General features: G+C 43.7%; 1 protein-coding gene and 1 pseudogene across 1 annotated transcript in view; both read right to left on the reverse strand.

Annotated features, from left to right (window-relative positions):
* LOC147700757 (olfactory receptor 5J3-like) overlaps window positions 1-11,685 on the reverse strand; it is a 155,191-nt gene extending 143,506 nt beyond the window's left edge. The window contains exon 1 of the mRNA XM_086929219.1: window positions 11,008-11,685. Coding sequence (XP_086785345.1) covers window positions 11,008-11,685 — 678 coding nt within the window. The remainder of the gene's footprint in view (window positions 1-11,007) is intronic.
* A 4,645-nt stretch (window positions 11,686-16,330) lies between these two features.
* Window positions 16,331-17,284, reverse strand: LOC147700758 (olfactory receptor 1G1-like; annotated as a pseudogene).
* Window positions 17,285-22,839: the final 5,555 nt, after the last annotated feature.

A 22,839-nucleotide genomic window follows, 5' to 3' on the forward strand; every position in this document is an offset into this window, starting at 1 on the left:
GGGTTCAGAGATCACTCTGTGGTGTTTTGGTCTGATAACATGACCGTGGTTGAGTGTATCAACAGCCAGGCAGCACGATGCAAATGGATTCTGAGATTGCTCAAAGAAATTGTGTTATTGTGTATGCAGTTGAATGTACTATTCAAAGCAAGACATGTGCCAGGGGTAATGAATAAAGCGGCTGATGCGCTTTCTCGTTTTCGTATGCAGGCCTTCTGGGGTTTTCTGCCCACAGCGGACCCGGTGGCGGCACCCTTCCCCGAAGCTCTCTGGTCTCTCGGTGCCCCGAATTACAGAACCTCGTGGGAGAGAGTTTAGCACCCAGGACGAGGAAGGCATACCAAGGGGCGTTCCGATCCTACTGGGCCTTTGTGGGGGATGCTAGGAGGGAGCTTTGGGGCCAGGAAGAACTGGTAGTGGATTTTCTGCGGTCCTTACATCAGGCAGGCAAATCAGTGGCTACGGCCCAGGGGCATCGGGCCGCCATTTCCTTTATGGCAAGGGCTCATGGGATCCAGGACCCGACTGCGTCTTTCGTTGTGCAAAAAGCGCTACGTGGGTGGCAACGCCTTGAGGGTCGCAGAGTAGATGAAAGGCGCCCGATAGGTCTGGATAGGTTGGCTTTGTTGTTATCTGTACTTCCTGCAACATGTTCATCCCAGTATGAAGCAGTGTTATTCCGAGCTGCTTTTGTGCTAGCATTCCATGGGGCTATGCGGGTAAGCGAGCTAGTGGCAAGGAACAAGCAGGATACCATGGGGGGACTGTGCCGAGAGCACGTCCAAGTCAGGGGGGAGACAATGACTGTCTCATTTGTCAAGTCCAAGACCGATCAGGGTTCGATGGGGGACTGCATAATGATACGAAGGGTTCCCGGGTCGTCCATGTGCCCGGTGGGTTGCGTTGAGGAATATTTAGCGCAAAGGGTGGCATCATGGGGGGGGACCTTGTTGAGACACGCTGACGCCACCCCACTGATGAGGTTTCAGTTTCAGCGGGTGCTTGCGATGTCGATTTCTGCCGCGGGCATGAACCCCGGCGAGTTTGGGACCCATTCCTTTCGGATAGGGGCTGCTACCGAGGCTACAGCCAGGGGTCTGAATGTCGATCAAGTAAAACGTGTGGGCGTTGGTCCTCGAATTGTTATAAAAGGTATGTGCGGTTGCACATGTTGTGAAGCTGTAATGATGTACTCACGCTTCTTGTTTTTGTTTGGTTTCAGTTGCGCGAGCCTACGAGGCGGGGCGGACTGTGCAGTCAACCCAACACCGGGTCAGCGGTCAGACATCACCGGCTGCGAAAAAGGAGGTGTGGGTCGTGGGCCACTCATACGTGAGGCGTGCCGCGGACGTATTCAAAGCAGGTGACATGATTCACGTGGCTGGGGAATACGGGTACAGTGTGTCCTTCTACGGAAAGGGCGGGCTCTGTATTGACCAATTTCGATCATTTTTCGAGGGTTTGTTAGGGCGGACAAGGTCACCGCCGTCTGTGGTCATAGTACATCTTGGGGGCAATGATTTGGTAACCACTGGTAGACGACTTCTTCTTGAGGCGATGCTTTCCACTGTAAGTTGGTTAGCAAGAAGAGTTCCAGGGTGCACAATTGCATGGTCCCATATGATCCCATGGAAAGTGTGGCGGGGGCTCTTTCGGTCTCTGCTCTGAATCATTCAGTAAGGAAAATTTATAATAAAGTGAGTAGACTGTTCCGTTCAAGTACGCTGCATTCTATTTCGCATGGTTGTATTAAAGGGGACAGTATGTATTTGGGGGATGGTGTTCATTTGTCTCGAATGGGGAACGAGTTACTCATAGGAGACCTGATAGCCTGGTTGAAAACTTTAATACATGACCTTTAGGCAGGAGTGTTGTGGGGGGTCCGGATAGCCGGTCAACTATCCGGCCTGTGGCGGTAAGGTCATGATCGGTGAGCAGTAATTGGAGGATCCCTATGGGTGGGCGTCACCCATTACGGATGGGAGCGCTCAAGGGAGGTGGCCATTGGCCCCTCAACGGGGAGGCGGTACCTTCTAAGGATGGGCCGCCGAAAGAAAAGGAAAGGCGGTCAAGGCCCCTTCCTGGGTAGGAGGGGCTACAGCCCCCTCCTGGGGAATTTCCCGGGGCCAGGACATCTGCGACGGCAGATGTGGTAAGTTGTGTGGAGTTTGGGAGGGGGTCTACGCTACCTTCTAGATACCTCACACGTGTCCTCGGACGACCTATAATGGCGTCGAGTTTATTGGGGCCCCCGTCAAGTCAAGGGAAATTGGTAAATGCACTTGAGGTACACCTCTGTGCGGTCGCCCCTCACAAGTGAGGGGGATATGTCTGGTTTAGGGATCCTGACACCGGTTACGACCTTGCCGTTGGCCCTTAAACGTTAGGATGTACAATTTCAAGTTAAATGTTTTGTAGGATGTTAGTTCGGCTAGGAGAACCTTTGTATTAGAGAATATGTTAAGGTTAGCCAAACATCGCAATGTGGAAATGAAATTGTACATTAATATGAAACTGTTATTTTAATGTTTTAATTTTGTTTCATATTTTAATAAATACGGCCGGGAGGGTCACTCCCTCCCGTCTTCCAAAAGTTCAGAACCGTTTCCGGTGTCCCATCCTTGGGGATTGTGTTGAGAGGGGGTGGCGGGTATCTCAGCCATATGGAAAGGGGCGACCATTCGGTCCCCCCGAACGTATGGCGGAGTACCACGATCCCCCCGGGAAGCCATCTTGGGTGGGAGGCGCGTCTCGGCTGGTATGCCCGAAGCGGCGTAGCCGGGGCGCGCTCTTTTCCCGCCCTGGAGTGGGCTGGCCTAGACACTGACGCGGCCGGCCACGCCCTTTGGGGCAGGCAGGGGCGGGTTTACGCCCGCCCTGAAGATGGATAAAAGGAGCAACAAGCCAAGAAAGCATCCTCTTGTTCCTGTGCTCTAAAGCTGCACCTCCTCGCTGCACGTGAGCTCGAGACGGAACGAAGAGCCAATTTTGACCCACCCACCAGCCCCTGAGGACAGCAAGTGGTTTTGAATAAAGTTTGATGTGGTAACGCTAATTTTTTGCAGGTTGTGATGATTGTCGTGATAACTTTGAATATGCAATAAAGAATGGTCAAATTGTAGTTTGTTTTTGCAAATAAAGTAATGATGCACTAGTGTTGATCAGTAATCATGCCTTTTAATAAGTGGTAATTGTTACTGTCTTTTAGTAATTTAGTAATTTAGTAATTTAGTTAGAATTGTCGTATTTATTTTGGTCGGGCGGTAAGGTCATGATCGGTGAGCAGTAATTGGAGGATCCCTATGGGTGGGCGTCACCCATTATGGATGGGAGCGCTCAAGGGAGGTGGCCATTGGCCCCTCAACGGGGAGGCGGTACCTTCTAAGGATGGGCCGCCGAAAGAAAAGGAAAGGCGGTCAAGGCCCCTTCCTGGGTAGGAGGGGCTACAGCCCCCTCCTGGGGAATTTCCCGGGGCCAGGACATCTGCGACGGCAGATGTGGTAAGTTGTGTGGGGTTTGGGAGGGGGTCTACGCTACCTCCTAGATACCTCACACGTGTCCTCGGACGACCTTTAAATGGCGTCGAGTTTATTGGGGCCCCCGTCAAGTCAAGGGAAATTGGTAAATGCACTTGAGGTACACCTCTGTGCGGTCGCCCCTCACAAGTGAGGGGGATATGTCTGGTTTAGGGATCCTGACACCGGTTACGACCTTGCCGTTGGCCCTTAAACGTTAGGATGTACAATTTCAAGTTAAATGTTTTGTAGGATGTTAGTTCGGCTAGGAGAACCTTTGTATTAGAGAATATGTTAAGGTTAGCCAAACATCGCAATGTGGAAATGAAATTGTACATTAATATGAAACTGTTATTTTAATGTTTTAATTTTGTTTCATATTTTAATAAATACGGCCGGGAGGGTCACTCCCTCCCGTCTTCCAAAAGTTCAGAACCGTTTCCGGTGTCCCATCCTTGGGGATTGTGTTGAGAGGGGGTGGCGGGTATCTCAGCCATATGATATATTCTGACTACTTCTATCAGTTGCCTCTAATTTAATAACAAATCCTGGAGACATTTAAAATCTGAAACATGCATGAATAAAACAAGCACATTTGACTTTGATACCTTCAATGAAAAAAATATTATGAAGGTATCAGTGTGAAGTGCACCAAACATCAAACTGAACTGGGAATGGAAACGCTTCAGCAGTTAGGGGTTTAAAGCAAAAAAATAGACTTTTGGTGAGATGCATAAATATTTTACCTTCTCAAATAGTCGAAAGTCCAGTTATCTTTCATTGTACTAAAGTCATTTTATTAGTCAGTTATTTTTTACCAAATCTTAAATTGGCTTTGTTACTCCATACAGATTTGCTATTTTGTTGGATTGTCTTACAAATAGTGATTTGGTATGCAATGCATAAATAGTTGGTGACAGAAATCTGGTTTCAAAACATTAAACAATTACTAATTCCTAAGTTGGTTATATGGTATTCGCAAGATGGAAAGGGGCTTCTTTCCTTATTTGAATACGATAAAAAGAGTTTGGCGGGGAAGTAAGCAGTGGTCCAGGAAACATCAGACAACTCTTTTTTTAAAGGAACCTTTGATTTTTAAATACAGCCACATTTCCTTTTAAAAAAAGATATACATTTCAAAAAAGAGTTACCTTACTAAAAGGTGACCACAGACCTGGTGTAGTAAAGAAAATGTAAGAAAACGAGAAAAAGAGAAGGAAAGAAATAGATTCCTTTAAGATAATATTACTTTTGTAATTACATATGTCACCATCTGTTAATATAATTTCATTTAAACTATCCTTTTTAAAAAGTCATCTAAATTACAGATCTCTATATGGGAGAGGAAAAGGAGAAAGCTTGGAAAGTGTCATGTGCATTGTGCAAAACATCATGTGCCAATATTTTTCTTGTGCAAAGACGCATTAGACTTATCTTTCTCCCTGTATTCTATCATTGTAAAGTAGACTTTTTTTAAAAAGAGAAAAACACAGATAAGGAGAAAGAGGGATACAAGTATTTGATCCAGTTTTTCCTATTCCATTCCCAAGTACAACATTTGGTCCCTAATGGAACTACCCCTGATAATTCCATGCATTTCTCCCTTCCTCATCCTCTCAATTATATCTCTGTTCCCAACATAAGCCCACCCCTAAATTGTAGGTGCTCTCAGATGAAATGTTTCCGTATTTTGCAAAAACCCTTTACATTAAATTTAGATTTGGGATTTTACATTTGAATGCCTTCATTTATAAATGATGCACCACCTATGGATGTACCCCTTTCTGCATAAGCTGTATCAATACAATTGAGAATTTTAAGCATGTTCTTTAATTTTTTTACCCTGTTATTACATTAAATGACGATGCAAATGGATTCATCCACTGTGCTTTAAATCTGATTCTAGCAGGCCAGTTGTCTTTGCTCTAAGTACAGATTTGTTCCTTGCCTAGATTTTAAGAAAAAGAGCTATATTATTACTGTTGGCTAAGCCTAATGCTTTAATAACAGTCCCTCGACCTGTTTTAAAGTGTTTTTTTAATATCCATACTTTCCCACTTCTCCTTTGTTGCACATACTGTGTCTCAAGTTTTAGGTATTTTATTGTATTATGGTGATGTTAACTTATTATTATATTTCCCAGTTCATGTGCATACCCTGTTTCATTATGAATATATGGACCTGATGTTGATGATGAACTTATTTAAGTTGGAAAAAGACATGCTTCCTCGAATAGTGCTTGCATCCAATTGACAATGCCATAGGCTATGAGGTGGCCTAGGACATACTGTGAATATAGCAGACCACATTTGAGGTTTCTGTTTACAGACATTTGTTATGTGATGCCCTGATAGCAATTAGCCTTGTTCCATTGTGAATTGACCTCTGTACCACAACTCTCGCTCTGCACAGTTGCACTTTGTACGTTTTAATATCTATGTAACAATTTTTTAAATTTTTTTTATCTGTACTTTTATGTTCAAAACTGACCAAAATAAATGATGATGATGATGATGATACATGACAGAGGGAGAGATAAAACGTAATGAGAGAAAGATGAAGTAAACAGATGGACATTCAGAAAAGAGTAAAAGAGGAATAGGTTTGATTTTGTAAAGGAGAAAGATAAGGTATGAGATAGAAAGGAAATCGGATAGAGGTAGACTGGTGGGGTACAACAATGGGTGAGGTAGAATGAAAAGTAAGATAGTAATAGAAGGGAGTTGAAAAGATCTTGAGACAGAGGTAAATAGACGTAGATCAAAAGGTGGGGTTGTGAGAAAAGAAATAGGTAGTAGCATGCATGATAAGTAAGGCTTCCTGTTTTCTGATTTTATGGATTTTAACAGATAAATGCACAAAGAAAACAATGTGTTTTCTGTCTGCATTTATTTTTAAAAGTAGATAAATACAGAAAATGTTTTTAAGTGACTCTCTGTGCTGTCTTTCATGAAGTATAAGCCAGCAGCAGATGGACAGCATGGAAATTAAAAACAGCATGGCATTTCTTTAAATAACGGCAAATGTCAGCATACATTTATTGTATAATGCTAGTATTTACCAGTGGATGTATTGTTTTGTAATATTTGCCCGCTTAAATAATTAAAAACCGACTGACTTGAAAGTATGAGTGCGGTCTATCAGTTAAATAAGTATGGAAATGTACAAGTTTACAACTTCATTTATGCACAAAACACAAAATAAAATATGGATAAATGCAGATAAAATGGGCAAAAAATAAATATGGATAAATACAGATGGAAATGTTAAAATAATAAATACAATAAAACCCGGAGCCCTAATGATAAGGCAAACAGAAGGACAGATAGAGGCGTGATAGCATGACAGGTCAAGCAAGAATGTTGAGACAGAGAAGTGGAGTTAGAGGGGCAATGCGTGGATAGATGAGTTTGCCAGAGAAGGGATATGAAGTATGGGGACGTCTGATAGAATATTGATTGCAAATATATAGTATGTACAGAAAATTGCATAAAAAAATATTGAGAACCACAATATTTAGAAGTGAAGCGCAAATAGGTAAGTATAGATTTACTATTCCTAACTTAACATATATGTACCTATATTCACATATATCAAGGTGAGTATATGTGGCATTAAGATTAATAAAACTTTGCTTTCCAATAAAAACCTGCATTCATTATCTTTTCTTGTCCCTGATGTTCTTGACACAATATTTGTGCACATGATATGTTTTCCTCAATATTTTGCCCAAACATCATACTATATAAGTAGTGTTAAATTAGATAAAGAACAGGTTTATATAGAATCCTGGTTCTGTGAAAGAATTCAGAAGGGCTGCCTTGTTTCCCAGTGTACTGCCCTAATGTGTGAGGCTTGTTTTTTTTCTGCAGCTACCAGGGTCACTTCCCTTCTGATTCAGGCTTGCCTTTTTTCCCATACAACTGTCCTGCTGCTTTTAGAGGCCTGTCTTGCTGCTTGAAGGAAATGCCTATCTCCCTAATTCCTGGCTAACTGATTGATTCCAAGAGTCAGGTATCTGACCATTTTTTCTGAACTACAGGGAGCTCCAGACCAGCGGCTTCATCCAAACTGATACAGAGTGATGCACCTCAACACAAGTGTCTGCATCAAAAGCTCCTCACCGATGGCTTCATTAGAACTGATGCAGTGCAACACACCCTAATGCCGGACTTTGCATCACATCACTTGATGTGCAACTTCACAAGCACCGACACAGCGCTATGAATCATGATTCAAATCTAAGCATCAAAGCCCCAGACCAGCGGCTTCATCTGCCAATGAAGCACGGTATAGCTCAATGACAGACCTTGCAATGCAGCTCCTGATCAATGATTCAAATTATATATATATAGCACTGTGCAGGCTGACACGGACTCACATCTCAACTTCAAAGACAGAAGGCACTTTCTTCAGCAGACAAGAACTTGGTCCTGTGCCCATCCCATACTCCATCATAGTCGACCTGAACTTGTGATTTTGATCCAGTACAGCACAACCAAATATCCACAGTTGGTGCTTTGCACTTCTAAATACTATTTTATTTGAATATTTGAAATTGTATAACGCTCGTTCTACTGACTGAATGCCTGTCATTCTAATGGAATTTTATATTTTTTAAAGTTCTCTATGTTTTTACATTTGTTAGGAATTTTACTTATTTTCATTATTACTGTTTGTTTGCTCCATAAATACTTAACACATTTCCTCTAAGATTTAAGCCTGGCCACTTTCTTGCCAAACTACCAGACGGTTAAGCACAGGTTAATTTAGTGGCTTTTGTGGTTCACCCAGCCAAGGATTGTCATTTTTTCCTGAGAAGGGTTTCCAACCCCCTCAACCAATAACTCCATTTCCTACACATAATTATTATTATTTAGGAGTATCATCCGTATGTTTTCGTATTCTCTTTGCTTACATAGCAACATTGATAGTGTTGGTATTATTTGCCAAATAAGCTACTTTGAGAGAGGCTGATGCCTTCGTTGCATGTGTAGGATAAATTCCATTGTTTCTTGGAAGTGTGTACAATAATTGTTTTTTAAAACATTTTTAACAGAACCCCCCCCTTTTTTTTATTTGGCAACAAATAATTGCAGAAACAGATTAGAAATCCACATTAACATAGTCCATCATACTCAGTGGATACATAGGGAAGAGGCAAAAATAAAATAAATATCAAATTACATACAAATAGAATGGCCAAGGCAATTTTTTACCTTAGTAAACACGATTCAATTAAAAACTCTATTATTATTACTCCAATTCTCAATTGATTTCTAGATCTTGATGCCTCGGATTCTCGCCTTCTTTCCTTTACAGGTGAAAATCGCCCTCTCTTGGTTGTACATACCTAACAACCGGGCAAGCCAAATCTGAAAGTTAGGGGGATCTACATCTTTCCAACGAGCTGTTAAAATAATCCTATATACAGCTGTCCCCAAAAAGAGAGAAGTTTCTTCCTCCTTGGTATGCCTCAGTGAGATATAATAACCCAAGATGTAGAGGGTAGGAGATTCAGCTACTGAGTGCCCAAACACTTCCCGCCAAAAACCGGCTATCATACCTCTCAAACCTGCTAATTTGTCACACTCGTATAACATATGGAGTAAGTGTGCCGTGGCTTTTCCACATCTCGGACATTCTGAGGTAGCTCTTTTCCCCCAAGAGTAGAGTTTAGCAGGTGTAAAATATAAATCATAAATAGTCTTATACAGTTGAGCTTTCAAATTAGAAGATATAAACAGCTTCGTTAAGAGGGTTAATGACATATCGATGTCCACATTAGGATTATTTAGTTTCCTCAACCAGCTTGCTTCAATAGCCTCCACGTCTTCTCGTTGGTTTTCGATTAAAATATTGTATATAGTACCAATCCTAGTTGAAGGTCTAGCCATACAATCTAATAGGGGAATACTATCCAATGAAATAATAGCACTTTTTACATTAGGAATGGTATTAATTTGAATAAATTTAAATACACTGTTGTTAGGAATAGAAAATTTGCTTTGGAGTTGTTGGAATCTATTGCCGTAGGGAGAGAGTAGGAAATCCCCTATTGTTGACACTCCTAAAGTTTCCCATCTTCTAGAGATAACATCATATAATTGTGGTGGTAGTATTCTAGAATGCCATCATGAAATATACTTATTATATTTAGGAATATTAAGGTGCCTCACAGTTTTTCTCCAAATTCCCCAGACGCTCGATATGGTTTTGAACTTCACTTTCTTAAAGTATGATGGTTCTAGCTGCTTTAATAGGAGGCCATTAGCCTTATCTCCAATAACCAATTCATATATTGAGGGTATATAGATATCCCCTACCACTATTTCCGATGTTTTAATAATAAATAATGACATCATCTGCTGGAGCGGAGCGGCCAACAAATAGAATCCTAAATTACGAATTGCCAAAACCCCTCTTATAGCTGGTAAAAAGAGGAACCGGATGGATCTCCTTATCTTCCCATATCCCCATACAAATTTGCTCATCTGGGATTCCAGGGCCTTGATAGTTTTATCATCCACTAGTAGAGGAATCGCACGTAACAAATATAGGACCCTAGGTAGAATAATCATTTTGAGGAAATTCCCTCTTCCAATAATCGAGAGATGCAGGCCATCTATCCTTTTTTAATCCTTCTTAACCTTTTGAATAAGAGGATCATAATTTATTTTAATGATCTCATCAATTTTGGGGGATATGCGGACTCCCAAATATACAGCATTTTCTACCTTTCTAGGGTCCTCAAATCGAGTATTCTGAATGCAAATAACCTTTGTTTTATCCTTATTTAGAGAATACCCCGAGAACTGGCCAAAGACTTGAGTAATCTGTTCAATTTCAATTATTGCCTCCGTGGGGTGAGATGTTACTACCGCCACATCATCGGCATATGCTAATATTTTAGTATCAAAGAGGCCCACTATGATTGGTTTGATTGCCTCAGCGTCTAACAGTTTTAAAATAGGAGGATTTATATATAGGGCGAAGAGAATCGGAGAGCATGGACACCCCTGCCTAGTCCCACGAGATATATCAAAAAGCATAGACTCCTGACCCATTGCCAATACTCTAGCCTTAGGTGAATAATACATTGCCTTAATAGACTTCACAAAAAAAAGGTCCCATATAATTGATCTAAAACCGCCCACAAGAATGCCCACGAAACCCTGTCAAAAGCCTTCTCAGCGTCCAGGAGGACCATGGACATCCGGCCCCCCGCGACACTCATGGCATCAAACAGTGCAATAACCCGACGGGTATGATCCGTAGTGCCCTTGCCCGGAATGAAGCCATGTTGCCACGGTGAGACCAGATGTTCGACGATCCCCCTGAGCCGATTAGCTAAGATCTTAGAGTATAATTTCGAATCAGAATTTATAAGAGAAATAGGGCGATAAGATGAGGGTAGGTTAGGGGGCTTGTCTTTTTTTGGAAAAATCACTATATTAAGTTCCATCCAGGAGCTAGGAGGGGTGTCACTCACTTGAATCCCTATAAATAAATCAAGAAGTAAAGGTGTTATAATACTGCTGAGAATGTTATAGAGCTCAAGTGGTATTTTATCTGGACCTGCAGCTTTCCCCGAGGCTAGCTCTGCAAGGGCTATTTGCACCTCCCTCTGAGTTATGTCTCTTTCAAAATCTTGCCTAGTAACCATATCCATTCCTAGACTACCTTCGGACTCAGTTGCCCATCTAGCAAGTGCTTCTTTAATTACTACAGGGTCTAAAGTATCCTCGTTTTGGTACAGTTTTTCATAATATTTTTTAAAAAAGACTTCTAAAATAGTCTCAGGTGTTGTATATTCTTGGCCATCTGCCTCAATGCATGTAATTAAGTTAAGAGATTGTTTTTGGCGAGTACGGAGTGCCAGCTGCTTGCCAACCCTCTCCCCCGTTTCATAGATCTTATTACGATGAGATTGATACGTCTCAGCCGCCCTTTGAGTAAGCTTACTATTTATCTCGCCATTTAAGATCGCCATTTCTCTTAGAGTTAGACCACCATCCCCGCCCTGCATGATCAGAGTAGTGTGCTTCTCCTCTATTCTAGCTAGTTCTTGAAGCTGTAATTCGTTTATTCTAGCAGCTGCTTTCCTCTGCCTGGCCACATAACTAATTGTCTCCCCACGAATTGATGCCTTGAAGCAGTCCCAGACCATATTTCTAGACGCGCTATAACGATTACTGTCAATAAATCCTTGCGCCCATACCTTCATATACTCCTACTCATACTTCAATTTCCTATCAAAAGACCAGCTTGAGTGAGGACTTGTCACGTTATTAATACATACAGTGAGTAGTAGAGGGTTGTGGTCCGAGATAATCTTTGGCAGTTTATTAATTTGTGTCCGACTAGCACAGTTACTTGACATCCAAATACAGTAGATACGGACATATTTGTTGTGGGGGTATGAGAAGTACGTATATCCGGGATCCTGATGCTGCTTCTGATCCCATATATCGGCCAGGCCTAGACTTTCTTTGAGTTGTGAAATAGCGCTATATACTTTCGGCTTACGACCAACGTATTTATATTGACCTTGGTTGTGTGCTAATCCAGTTTGGGTCAACGAGATATTAAAGTCTCCACAAAATATCAGTGCCTGAGGCCAGGACGCAAGTTCCATTTCAAGATCAGTAAAGATAGAGGGATTATCCTGGTTGGGAGCGTAAATAGAGCATATTGTAATTCCAATCTTAAGCTCCGCAATCACCCACCTACCCATAGGATCAGCAGCTTTACGTGTGGCCTGCCCCAAAAAAGATTTCGTTAGAATAGCAACACCTCTTGTCCTTGTGGTGTGACTTGTACATACCAATAAATTAAACCCTAGAACCCTCAATACTTCCCTTTCTGCCCATGGAATATGGGTGTCTTGGAGACATATTATGTTGAATGCATTTTGGTTAATAATCCCACACATTTGATCCCTTTTCCCCCTATCGTTGAGCCCTGCAACATTCCAGGAACAGAGTTTTAACCTAGCCATATTGTGCTGTGTTTGTTTTCCCATCCAATTCTGCTATGTAACCAAGCTTAACATTAACATCACACTTTCAACTTCTATTTACGTCTCTACAATTACGATTGCCATTTTTATGAACTTTTTCCCCCTTATTCTTTCCCATCCCCTTAACCCTTCAACCTCCGACCCACCCCCCACCCTCCCACAGTTGAGGCAAATAGACTCCATAAGAGTCTATAGTGATGAGTGTGCAGTGCCACTCCAGTGCTCCCGAATTACACCATGAAACGTGTAACATAAATTCCTCTTATTTGTAGTTATTTTTAATTTTTTTTGAAAGGACGCAAGATGGCGGCTTGCTTGAGACCGCAGTGTGGGCCGTCCAGTGCTCATGGTAGAAAGTTTGGATTAAACCGAGCATGTAACGTGGGGAAAAAAAGGCAGCTCAAGACAGATGAAGATTTGAAAGAAACTACGTTGGAAGGCTGATATGAGCCGAGCAATGGCGAGCAATTTTGGAGTATAATGCTGGAGGGCGAGATTACAGAGAGACATGGAGCGCTGGTAAAGAGTCAAGTACCGGCGCTGGCCACAGTAATCGGCCTTTCCCTGATTCTGTATTTATGCTTTATTGTCAAGAAACATAAGAACTGTTGCCAGGCCTACCTGGGCAGCGTTGAAGAGCAGGAGCAGAGTTCTGGTCTGGATGACATGGCTCCGAAGAATGCGACTGCAGCGGCGGAATGGGAAAGCAAGGGAGGCAAGAGCGGCGAGGCTGGCCATCCGAGAGACTGCGGAGGCATCCGGGAAAAGTGCAGGCGTAGGTGCAGGGCCTCCAACGACAGCGGCGGGACCCGTGGAGAAGACCCCCGGCAAGGCTCCTAACCAAGCGGTGTTGCCCGGAAAGGTGGCCAGAGCGCTCCCTCAGTAGTGGAGCTCCTTCGCAAGACTCTGGTGAGGCTCATTCCGGGTCAGGGAGGGAAGAGCCAGCCGGGAGCTCAGCACACGCCCGAGGCAATGCCTGTGGTAGAAACCGTGCCGGCTGTTGAAACTGTGAACGGAGGTGGACTGGCTGAAGATGCAGGGGGACAGGACAATACGGTGAGCGGAGGGGGCGACCCCCAAGTCAGCGGGGGCAATACTAAAAATTTAAGGAATGATGTCTCATGTGATATGGAAATGCAGGATCAGACGGATAAAATAGGTGAAAATGCCAATGGACCCGCTGTACCTGCTCTAACCCCCGGGAGTGCTATCTCTGTGGGTAACTACCCACAATCACTCCCGTCTGCGTCTGGGAGCACAGAAAGCCAAGTAGACAGTCTGGGGGTGCCACCCACTATACAGATAAGGCAAAAGGCGGTAACACTTCTTGATGGCTCACAGCCTCCGCAACAGGGGTCTGAAATTGTTAGTGAGGATGATCCTGACAAAGACAAAGTAAGGACAAGGACCCTAGCGATTTGTATTCTTTTTCTGATGAGCTGTGTTGGTCAACAGATACAGGATCTCACTTGAGCGATTCTTGTGATGATGAAACCAGAACCAAGGAGATTAGAACTGCTCAGAAAACGGCACTGAGACACAGAAAGAGCCATCAAGACTCTGCTGGGTTGGCTTGGGACTACACACCTACCAGTAATCTTCTTCCAGTAGTCACTCCAACATGTTCACATGGGCTAACCTCTGGCCCAACTCAGCATTCGGAGCCCGGAACCTCCCAAGACATGTTAGCACCTTGAGACTGTGTTGTTAGCCATAGCCGCACACAGAGAAGAGACATCCCATGATGACCGTAAGGCCCAAGCAGAACTACGTAAGGTGCAGGGGGTGGTCCGCAAACTCTCGAGGAAAATTAATTCCTTCAATGACCGAATGACTGAGATGGAGTCAAGAGTGTTGGTGAATGAGTCAGAAACTGCCTCAAATCGTGAACAGATCCGATGCCCATGAGGTAGAGCTCTCGCATATGATGTGGAAACTCGAGGACATGGAAAATCGCTTACGTCGAAGTAATCTATGGGTCCTGGGAGTCTCTGAAGGAGCGGAAGGGGGGATGCTCGCTCCTTTGTGGTTAAGGTATTTCAAGATTCCCTCCCTGAACTGTCAACCTGGAACTGGGACCTAGAGGTGCAGCGTGCACATCGAGTACCTTTCACTATGAGAAATACACCTAAACCAGGTGCATATCCGAGGGCCCTATTAGTGTATTTCGGCAATTTTATACTGAGACAGGCAGTCTGGGAGAAAGCGAGACCAGAGGCTAAAAAATCAAGTGGGCTTATAACGTACTTGCACATGTATATGCAACTCTCAGCCTTATCTGCAGTGTAAGCCCCACCCACCCGGCCCTTGTTTCCTGATTGTAGATAACAACTCTTGAGTACAGGAATTCCAGGTGGACAATGCTGATAGTGTGGAGGGAGTCCCTATTCTCACCGAAATTCTGCCCAGTCATGGAACTCCACATAATCTTGTGGAGTTCCTTTCTAACTGCATGGAATTCCATGGGGTAAAACTCTGCAGGCTCCTCCCACCCCTATGAAAAGGGCCAATAATGAGATGACACATCAAATTTAAAAGTGTTGGCTTTCCTTTTAGAAAAGGGTTCATTTGATTGGTCAGGCTGCAGCTTTAAGGTGCAACAGTCAGGCGAAAACAGTAGACCCTGAATCTACGCTTTCTTATGTCCCATTATTTGGCAGCACAATAAATGCTGCAGTCCACAAGTGACATTTAACTTTCCATGCCATGGGTCTAATTCTGCTCATGTAGGATATCTTGTCGGAAAGTTCAAAATATCAGTCAGAGATTAACCCATTTTACATGGTTTAAGGGTGAGAGCACACAAACTGGGCACTGGATGGCAGCAACTCAGTGTACAGAGTCTACAAAACAGCAGTAAAATTCTGCAAAAAATTGGGGGTCACCATGCAAAATGGAGAATTTTATCACACAGATACAAGTACTATGCCTACCATGCACAAACTACTACAGCTTCTTCCCAGACCTAACAACCCTACTCCCATACATACTGAACGCACCCACTATACCCACCACATCAATCGGACCTTTCATATCTGCCATACCTGCCAAACCTTTCATAACTACCAACTACACCTTAAGTACTATTCTTAATTCACCATACCTAAACTACAATACCTACCATTCCAAACTTATCATACCTAGATACCTACCTACCATGCATACCTACCATACCATACCTTCCTACTCACCATGCTTAACTGAGCATAACGTATTTCTCATACTGACCATATCTACTATACCTAGTCACTGAAACCTGGGTACCAGACCGACCTACCATACAGCAACAAGAATTATTTCCAACCCTAGATCAAAATGATAATTCATTGATCTCTCAGATCTCTACTTAAAACACTGAATCATCATCATTACATGTGGCTCAAGATCACTGTAAAGCAAAGGCTGCTGATGTAGAGCAGTCCTGAATTCAGGAAAAAAAGTCACTCTCTCCTTATCTTCAGGATACCATACGTCATACCCTCCTAAATAAAATAATACATGAAAAAACATTTATTCTATTCAATGTGTTCCTTATGGATTCTTTACTGTGGCAATTAAAAAAAATTTGTATTGTTAGAATCATGCCACAAGTGCCAATGATCACACTTTGGATGTTACCAATGTCCAATAAACTTTTTACTAAATTTTACTAAAATAGGAATAATGTCTTAGGCATAAAACTCCAATACTCACAAAACAGCATTCATGATCATTCAGATCACTTCAGTATATTATGTTTTTTTTACTTTGTAAATAAATGCTTGCCAGTGGATATTTACATGAATTTGGCAGCCTAAAGCAGTGAGCATGTTGCTCTTCCAATAGTCAATCGTCTGTTCTTTGTCTTCTTCAGAGCATTTTTAAACTCTGTGTTTTTCAGAGTGTATATAATGGGGTTGCACAGGGGAGTAAGACTAATGTATGACAATGAGGACATTTTGTTCACTGAATGTGTTGATGTTGGTCTCACATAGGTACCACATATCGAACCGAAGAATAACACAAACACAGTGAGGTGTGATGCACATGTCGAGAAGGCTTTGTGTCTTCCCACTTTTGATTTAATTTTCAGGATCTATGAGGCAATGTTGATATAAGAAATGATGATTAACAGAAAGCACATCAGTGTCAATACAGCACTCATAACAAAGGTAAGTGTCTCTATTGTGTGAGTACTACTGCAGGAAAGCTTCACAAGTGCTGTAACATCACAGAAGAAATGGCTGATTGTGTGAGACTCACAATAGGAGAGCTTGGATATCAATATAGTGTGTGGTAATGTGATTAGGAAGCATAGCACCCAGGTGCCGGCAGCCAGCCGGATGCACACAGTCATGTTCATGATGGACATGTAATGTAAGGGATTGCAGATGGCCACATACCGATCAAGAGCCATTACTGAGAGGAGGATATATCCCACGCCCACCATGACCAAGAAAAAGTACACCTGCACCAGGCATTCAGCAAGAGAAACCTGTGTGCCCTCTAGAAAGAAATGGGCCAGCATCTGTGGGAAAATGACTGTCACATAACAGATGTCACTACATGACAAATTTGTGACGAAGAAATACATGGGTGTGTGCAGTTGTGAGTTGGAGTAAACCATCACCATGATTAGAAGGTTTCCTATCAGCGTTAAGAGGTAAATCAGCAAAAATGCAACAAAAAGGTAAACTTGTAAGTGTGGAAGGTCTGAAAATCCTACAATCAGGAAGTTCTTCTCCAAGCTCTGGTTTCCTTCTTTCATGGGTCCAAAGGTGCAGCAATTTGGAGTAAGAAGACAGGCTGAAAACAAACATGCAAGCAATGGCAATGTCATTTTAAGAAAACACTTTTGATGCACAGCAGCACAGCAAAGAGACTTGCTGTGCTGCCCTGCGCCAATAACTCGCAACTGTGGCCCTAATTCTCTTACTGTATTTATAGAAGGAACTTCCAATGCTTCTAGTTTCCTAAAGCTGGGATCTCTCACTGGTGGTAGATGCTGCTCTTGTGACCAGCTGGATTGGATTTCCTTTTATCTGCATCTTAATGACTCTCCTGTGAGGGTTATAAGACAGACTCTACTTTGTGCCTCTATGTCTTGCTTTGGATCACTTCTTGATGTCAATGTAGTTGAAGATGCACTTTGCTGATACTGGTAGATCTCCTAAATACCATCCATTCCTTTGAAGGACTGAGAGAGACAACTCCAAGGCCTTTGTTACACTGGCTGAGTGTTCACACTTAGATGTAGCGGAGCTTGCTATATTTTGTGTGTTTAGTGTACATGTGGTGGATATGACCGTCTATCATCGTCTAAACTTCTTATCAGGCCCGGCTCTAGGCTCATGGTGGCCCTGTGCAGGGAGCGTAGGTGGGGGCCCCGGAAGAGGGGGTCCGGACGGGGCGGAGCTCAGGAAGGTGACACTAGTTATGCCAAGTAATTAGATATTTTAGCATTATTCACTTTCTCTTAATTTCCATTACATATGATTCTTAGATGGCAGCGACACCTCCTGTCCAAACGCACTCACCCCGACATACAAGGGCAGTACATTAAACTGCTGGAGAGACAGACATGAGGAAAGATATTTGAATTCACTGCCTTGGAATGGGTGGAATAGTCTGGCATACATCATAGCTGTCATACCCTGCTCATAAATGTTAATGAGGGATCGATGATGCTTTGCAATGTCAGCAACTTCTGTAACATGTCAATTACACGAAGATATCATGACAAATTTTGGACAAATATCATGTGATGTAGAATGTATAAAGAAATGCCTATAACAATATGTTTAAAAAAGGAGAATGGGACGTGTCCTGGTACCTCTTGAAAGGTAAGGGCTAGAAAGAAAGGTGAATTGGTTCCAAGTTCAGAGTGACGAGACCTTGGGAGCAAGCCATGGGAGAAGAAAGCTCTGTCTGTTGAGGCTGAGAGGGACAAGTGGAAGTCTTTTTGAGGCATTGTCAGAGTATTGTTCTTCTTCATCCAGGACCTGGTGGGACTCTGCCTTACTAACTGTGAGAAGCTGTCCGCTAAGAGCCTGCAGACACTGCTTGACTTCAGCCCCACCCTGGGCTCTTTGAGTCTCTTCGGTTGCGGTAACATTTTCTATGAAGAGGAGAATGAGGGTGGCTCCGAGGACTACGACTGCCTGGCGAACCCATCCCGGCAGCTTCGAGTCAAGGACTTGACTTTTCAGGATTTCAGACGCCCGAGACTTCTTAATCTCGGGAGCGTGACAAAAGGAGTGGACGTGAAAAGACTGATTCAACCTCTGACCTGCTTGACCGCACTTGACCTTTCTGGGATCCAGCTGTCTGACCTTGGCTTCCTCACACAGTGGAAGGACAACCTCGTCTCGTTAGTGCTTTACAACACTGACCGTTCCGAGGATCACATCCGTGCAATCATTCAGCTGCAGAAACTCAGGTCAGCATCTGGCACCGGCTCTGCCCAGGGATGTCCTGGCTCACATTATACATCTTATTGTCCCTCTAATTTTCATCCATATATTTTTCTTCCTAACGAATCTGGCTGTGTGTCCTTTATGTGCCCTTCTAGACCTTCGGGTTAAGGGTACATTTTCCATATTCGTGGGATGTCCTGTCCAGCCCTGGGCAAGTGAAACTGAGTGAAAACAACAACGCTCACGCTGCCATTGCCCGGAGGCCGCCAAATCCTGCCAGGGGGCCGCCACTCCAGTGATCCTTCCGATCCGATCCTCGTTGTGGCGGCAGGGGCGTAGCTAGAGCTTGTGGCGCCCGGGCCTATCCCTCAGATTGCCGCCCCTTGGGGGGGGGGGGGTGCTGGGGAAAAAGGACGGCGAGCACTTGAAAGGTGGGTGTATTTTCTGGTATTCATATGACTTTCCTTCATCTTTATTGAGTGATTTTAATGTTTGCCCATGTGATAGTGTGACTCCTAGACGTTGAAATGTCAATCATAATTACAATGAAATTCTGAAAGTGCCACATATAGCAATCTGAAACCTTGGCAGCTTTGGATGGGCCACAGACTCAGCCACCCACCCCTCTGAACCTGCTGCTGCACTCCTCTTATCTCACTCGATCCAGGCAGGGTCTCTATGGCAGGCAGGGGTGGTTCGGTTCGAACTTTGATACCCTAATAACTTCTGCTGTACTGAGTCTGCAGTGCAGCAGCCAGACTCTTAGTCCAGAGAGCCAGCAAAACAACGCCAAAAGCTGCAAGCACCAGGCCAGAATTGACTCCTCACGAGAGCGTAGCGGTGAAGCGCATAACGCATCACTGCTACGTTCTAATCACGAGGGCTGGCCAAAATGTCACTACAGGGCAGTCATAGCTGCCAAGGTTTCAGATTGCTATGTGTGACATTTTTTTAAATTTCAGTGCAATTATGAGTGACATTTCAATAATTTATGAGTGACAATTTCTCGCAAGCAAAACCAAGCAATGAAGTTCATGGGAACTGATAAATATTACAAATTATACTCTTTTGAGCTGTGAGAAACTCTAAAAAGATCTTGAAACTGCTGCATAGAACCTGAAATTAAAGTTTCCTATTGATCACCAAATGTCTGCTTTTTATACCTAGGTGTTTTTTGTATTCTGGGGTTTGTATGCCCATGCATTATTATAGGAAAGGAGAAAACTATTAATTTCAGATTCCAAAGTATTTAGGATTAACAAATCAGGATTCACGGTGTTACAATTCGCATGAAGCACACAACAGGAAGCAGCTACGGTTAGGTCACATTATAGTACTTGGTGTCATGTGACGCAGAGAGCCAGCCACCCTTTGACACAGATGTAACCTGATAAGTAATGTAAACCCTTCTACCCACCATAATAACAAAAAGATACAACCAGGCGTGGACTGACCCAAAAACAGCAGCAGATGCTGTTCAGTGAGCACATTTACCCTCCTGCCAATAACAAGGATTACTGCCTTCACTACTGCTCTCTATGCTGCAGCAGATCACATGTAGTTTCTACTGTACCAGTCACTTACTTTCAGGGTTACCATCAGGCTCTGTTGGTATTTTATTGTGCTGGCTCTTACAAAAATTCTGAGAAGCCCTGAAAGATGATATTTTTCCCCTCATAAGCGCATATTTTAAACAGTAAAACCAAAAACAAGTTGCAGTGTTCTGGAGCTGTGAAGTTAATAACTGCCTCATAAATAAAGTAAAGACAGAAAGTAAAGCCCCTATATACACTTTAGAAAGACATTTTCTTTATAACTCGCTCATCTTAAATCGACATGGTCTGTGGTGCAGAGCAGAGTGCAGTAGCACAATGCTGTCTTTTAATGACAACTCGGGCACCTGGTCACAGTGTGACCGGACAGGTGTGCCCCAGCACCGGGCCAGCAGACAATTAAGTAACAGACCCTGCTTTAGCCAGCCTTTGCCAACTGGGCCCCTCTGGGTACTCCCTGGCAATCAATCCGATGCAGAGTAAATGTGCACTGCAGGCCACTCAGTCCAACGTGGGACCCAATCAAAATAGGATGTGAGGCCCCAACAACAAGGATCTTCCTCGTCAGCTGCTGAAGTAATTAAAATGAAATAGTCAACAGTCTGCTGACTATCGGACTCGACAGCCGAGCATTGAAGCGTCAGGCTGAGGCGCAAAACATACATAGGTCACAACCAAGGTGCACGCTATGACAATCTTTATTTAAAATAATGACTCGACACTAAATCAGTCACCTCGAGAGCTGCGATCGTCCCGGTCAGCGCGCAGCCACCAGCCCAGCCCCACAGCCACCAGCATGGTACAGATGATGTCGCAGGCAGCTGAAAATGAAGTACTCACACAAAGAAAGTCTTCAGCTGTAAACGCAGGGCAGGCAGGCGAAGATAACCCACATGTTAAATAATATAAATGAAGCCACATTTTACAAGAGTGAGGATATCTCACTCTACTTACTTTGAGAGGTGAGCTTCAGCGGCTGCAAACACGGGCCCGGTCTCATGGTGAACACAACCGGCATGAAAATTCAACAGCCGAGTGTTTTTCTGGGATCTAGAAGTCATGGCGCCGTTCCTGTGCTTGAGGTTAGGGGGTCAAGTTTGCTGCAGGTAGTACCGGCCGCTTTTGCAAAAATCGGGCAAGACCACGGCTCCTGTCTTCTGTTAAGTGTGAGTCTCACGCTATTTACACTGTTGAAGCACCCTGTGCCCCCGGGCCCCGGCCAGGAGGTATATGCTGATTGTTAGGCTCAGCTCAGCTGTGGGACCCCGGGGGCAGCGGAGGGTTGTTTACCTAATCACTGCTTTCCGCTCACATTTCTAAAAAATATAATTACTGCGTGGTCTCGTTTTTTGGGCTGCAGTGAGAGTGGCGAAATGTGCACCAGCGGGACTTTCGCACGCAGGAAGCAGCGCAGATAATGTAACATTGTAGGACGACTAGAGCAGATATTTAACTGTTGAGCTGCTGCTGCTCGAGTCGCAAGTGAAGTCTTTTGCGGCCCGGCCCCGGGGCACACAGAGGTGGCGCCGGAGCGTGCTAGCACCTGGCGTAGGCGCCTTTATAATTTATTTGGGGACACTGTGTTCGTTCCCAAATAAATTATAAAGGAAGCCACAACAGGCGGCCGCCTCAAAAAGCCCTAGCTACGCGGGTGCGTGGCGGCCCCTGGGGTTTGGCGGCCCTGTGCAGGTGCACAGTTTGCACATGCCTAGGGCCGGCCCTGTTCTTATCGCAAGTCCATGGAGCCAACTCCTTGTGCTATGTGTTGATTGGGTATCTCGGGTTCTCACAAATCTGCAGGTTCACAGTGTCTTGTTGGGGGTCTGATTTTCATGAAATTCACCTGCAGATCCCTGAAGATAAAGGGATCCTCCAGTTATTTATGAAAGTACATTTGCAGCTAATAAATACTTAAATGGTGTCTTATGCACCACTGAGGTGTTGATGTCACAGAACAGTTCCAAGTCATCAGCTGGATCGATGCTCGCTCACAGTTCAATAAGGAAATGAACCTATATGCAAATAACTAATGGGTTTGAAAGTGTCTGCTGCAGAGTTCCATGTCTGTCCAGCAATTTTCAGGCAACAATAAAAATGTCAAGATAACTCTGGTTATTAATGTTCCTGCTGGAGAAAGATCCGAGTTGTGTCTAGTGGCAGTATTGACGCAACATAAAGTAGCACAAAGGGTTAATATGCCTTCTGAAAAAAAGCATACCATGCACTTCACAGAACTGGATTGTATGTCCATAGCTTTGGTGCGTTACTGCTTTTGTCAAAGAGGTGCTTTTGGTACTTGCAGTTCATAAGTTACAATCCTAATATAGCACAGTGACTTATGTACTGTTATCAAA

Source organism: Lissotriton vulgaris, chromosome 7, assembly GCF_964263255.1.
Source record: "Lissotriton vulgaris chromosome 7, aLisVul1.2, whole genome shotgun sequence".
In the NCBI taxonomy this organism is placed as follows: domain Eukaryota; kingdom Metazoa; phylum Chordata; class Amphibia; order Caudata; family Salamandridae; genus Lissotriton; species Lissotriton vulgaris.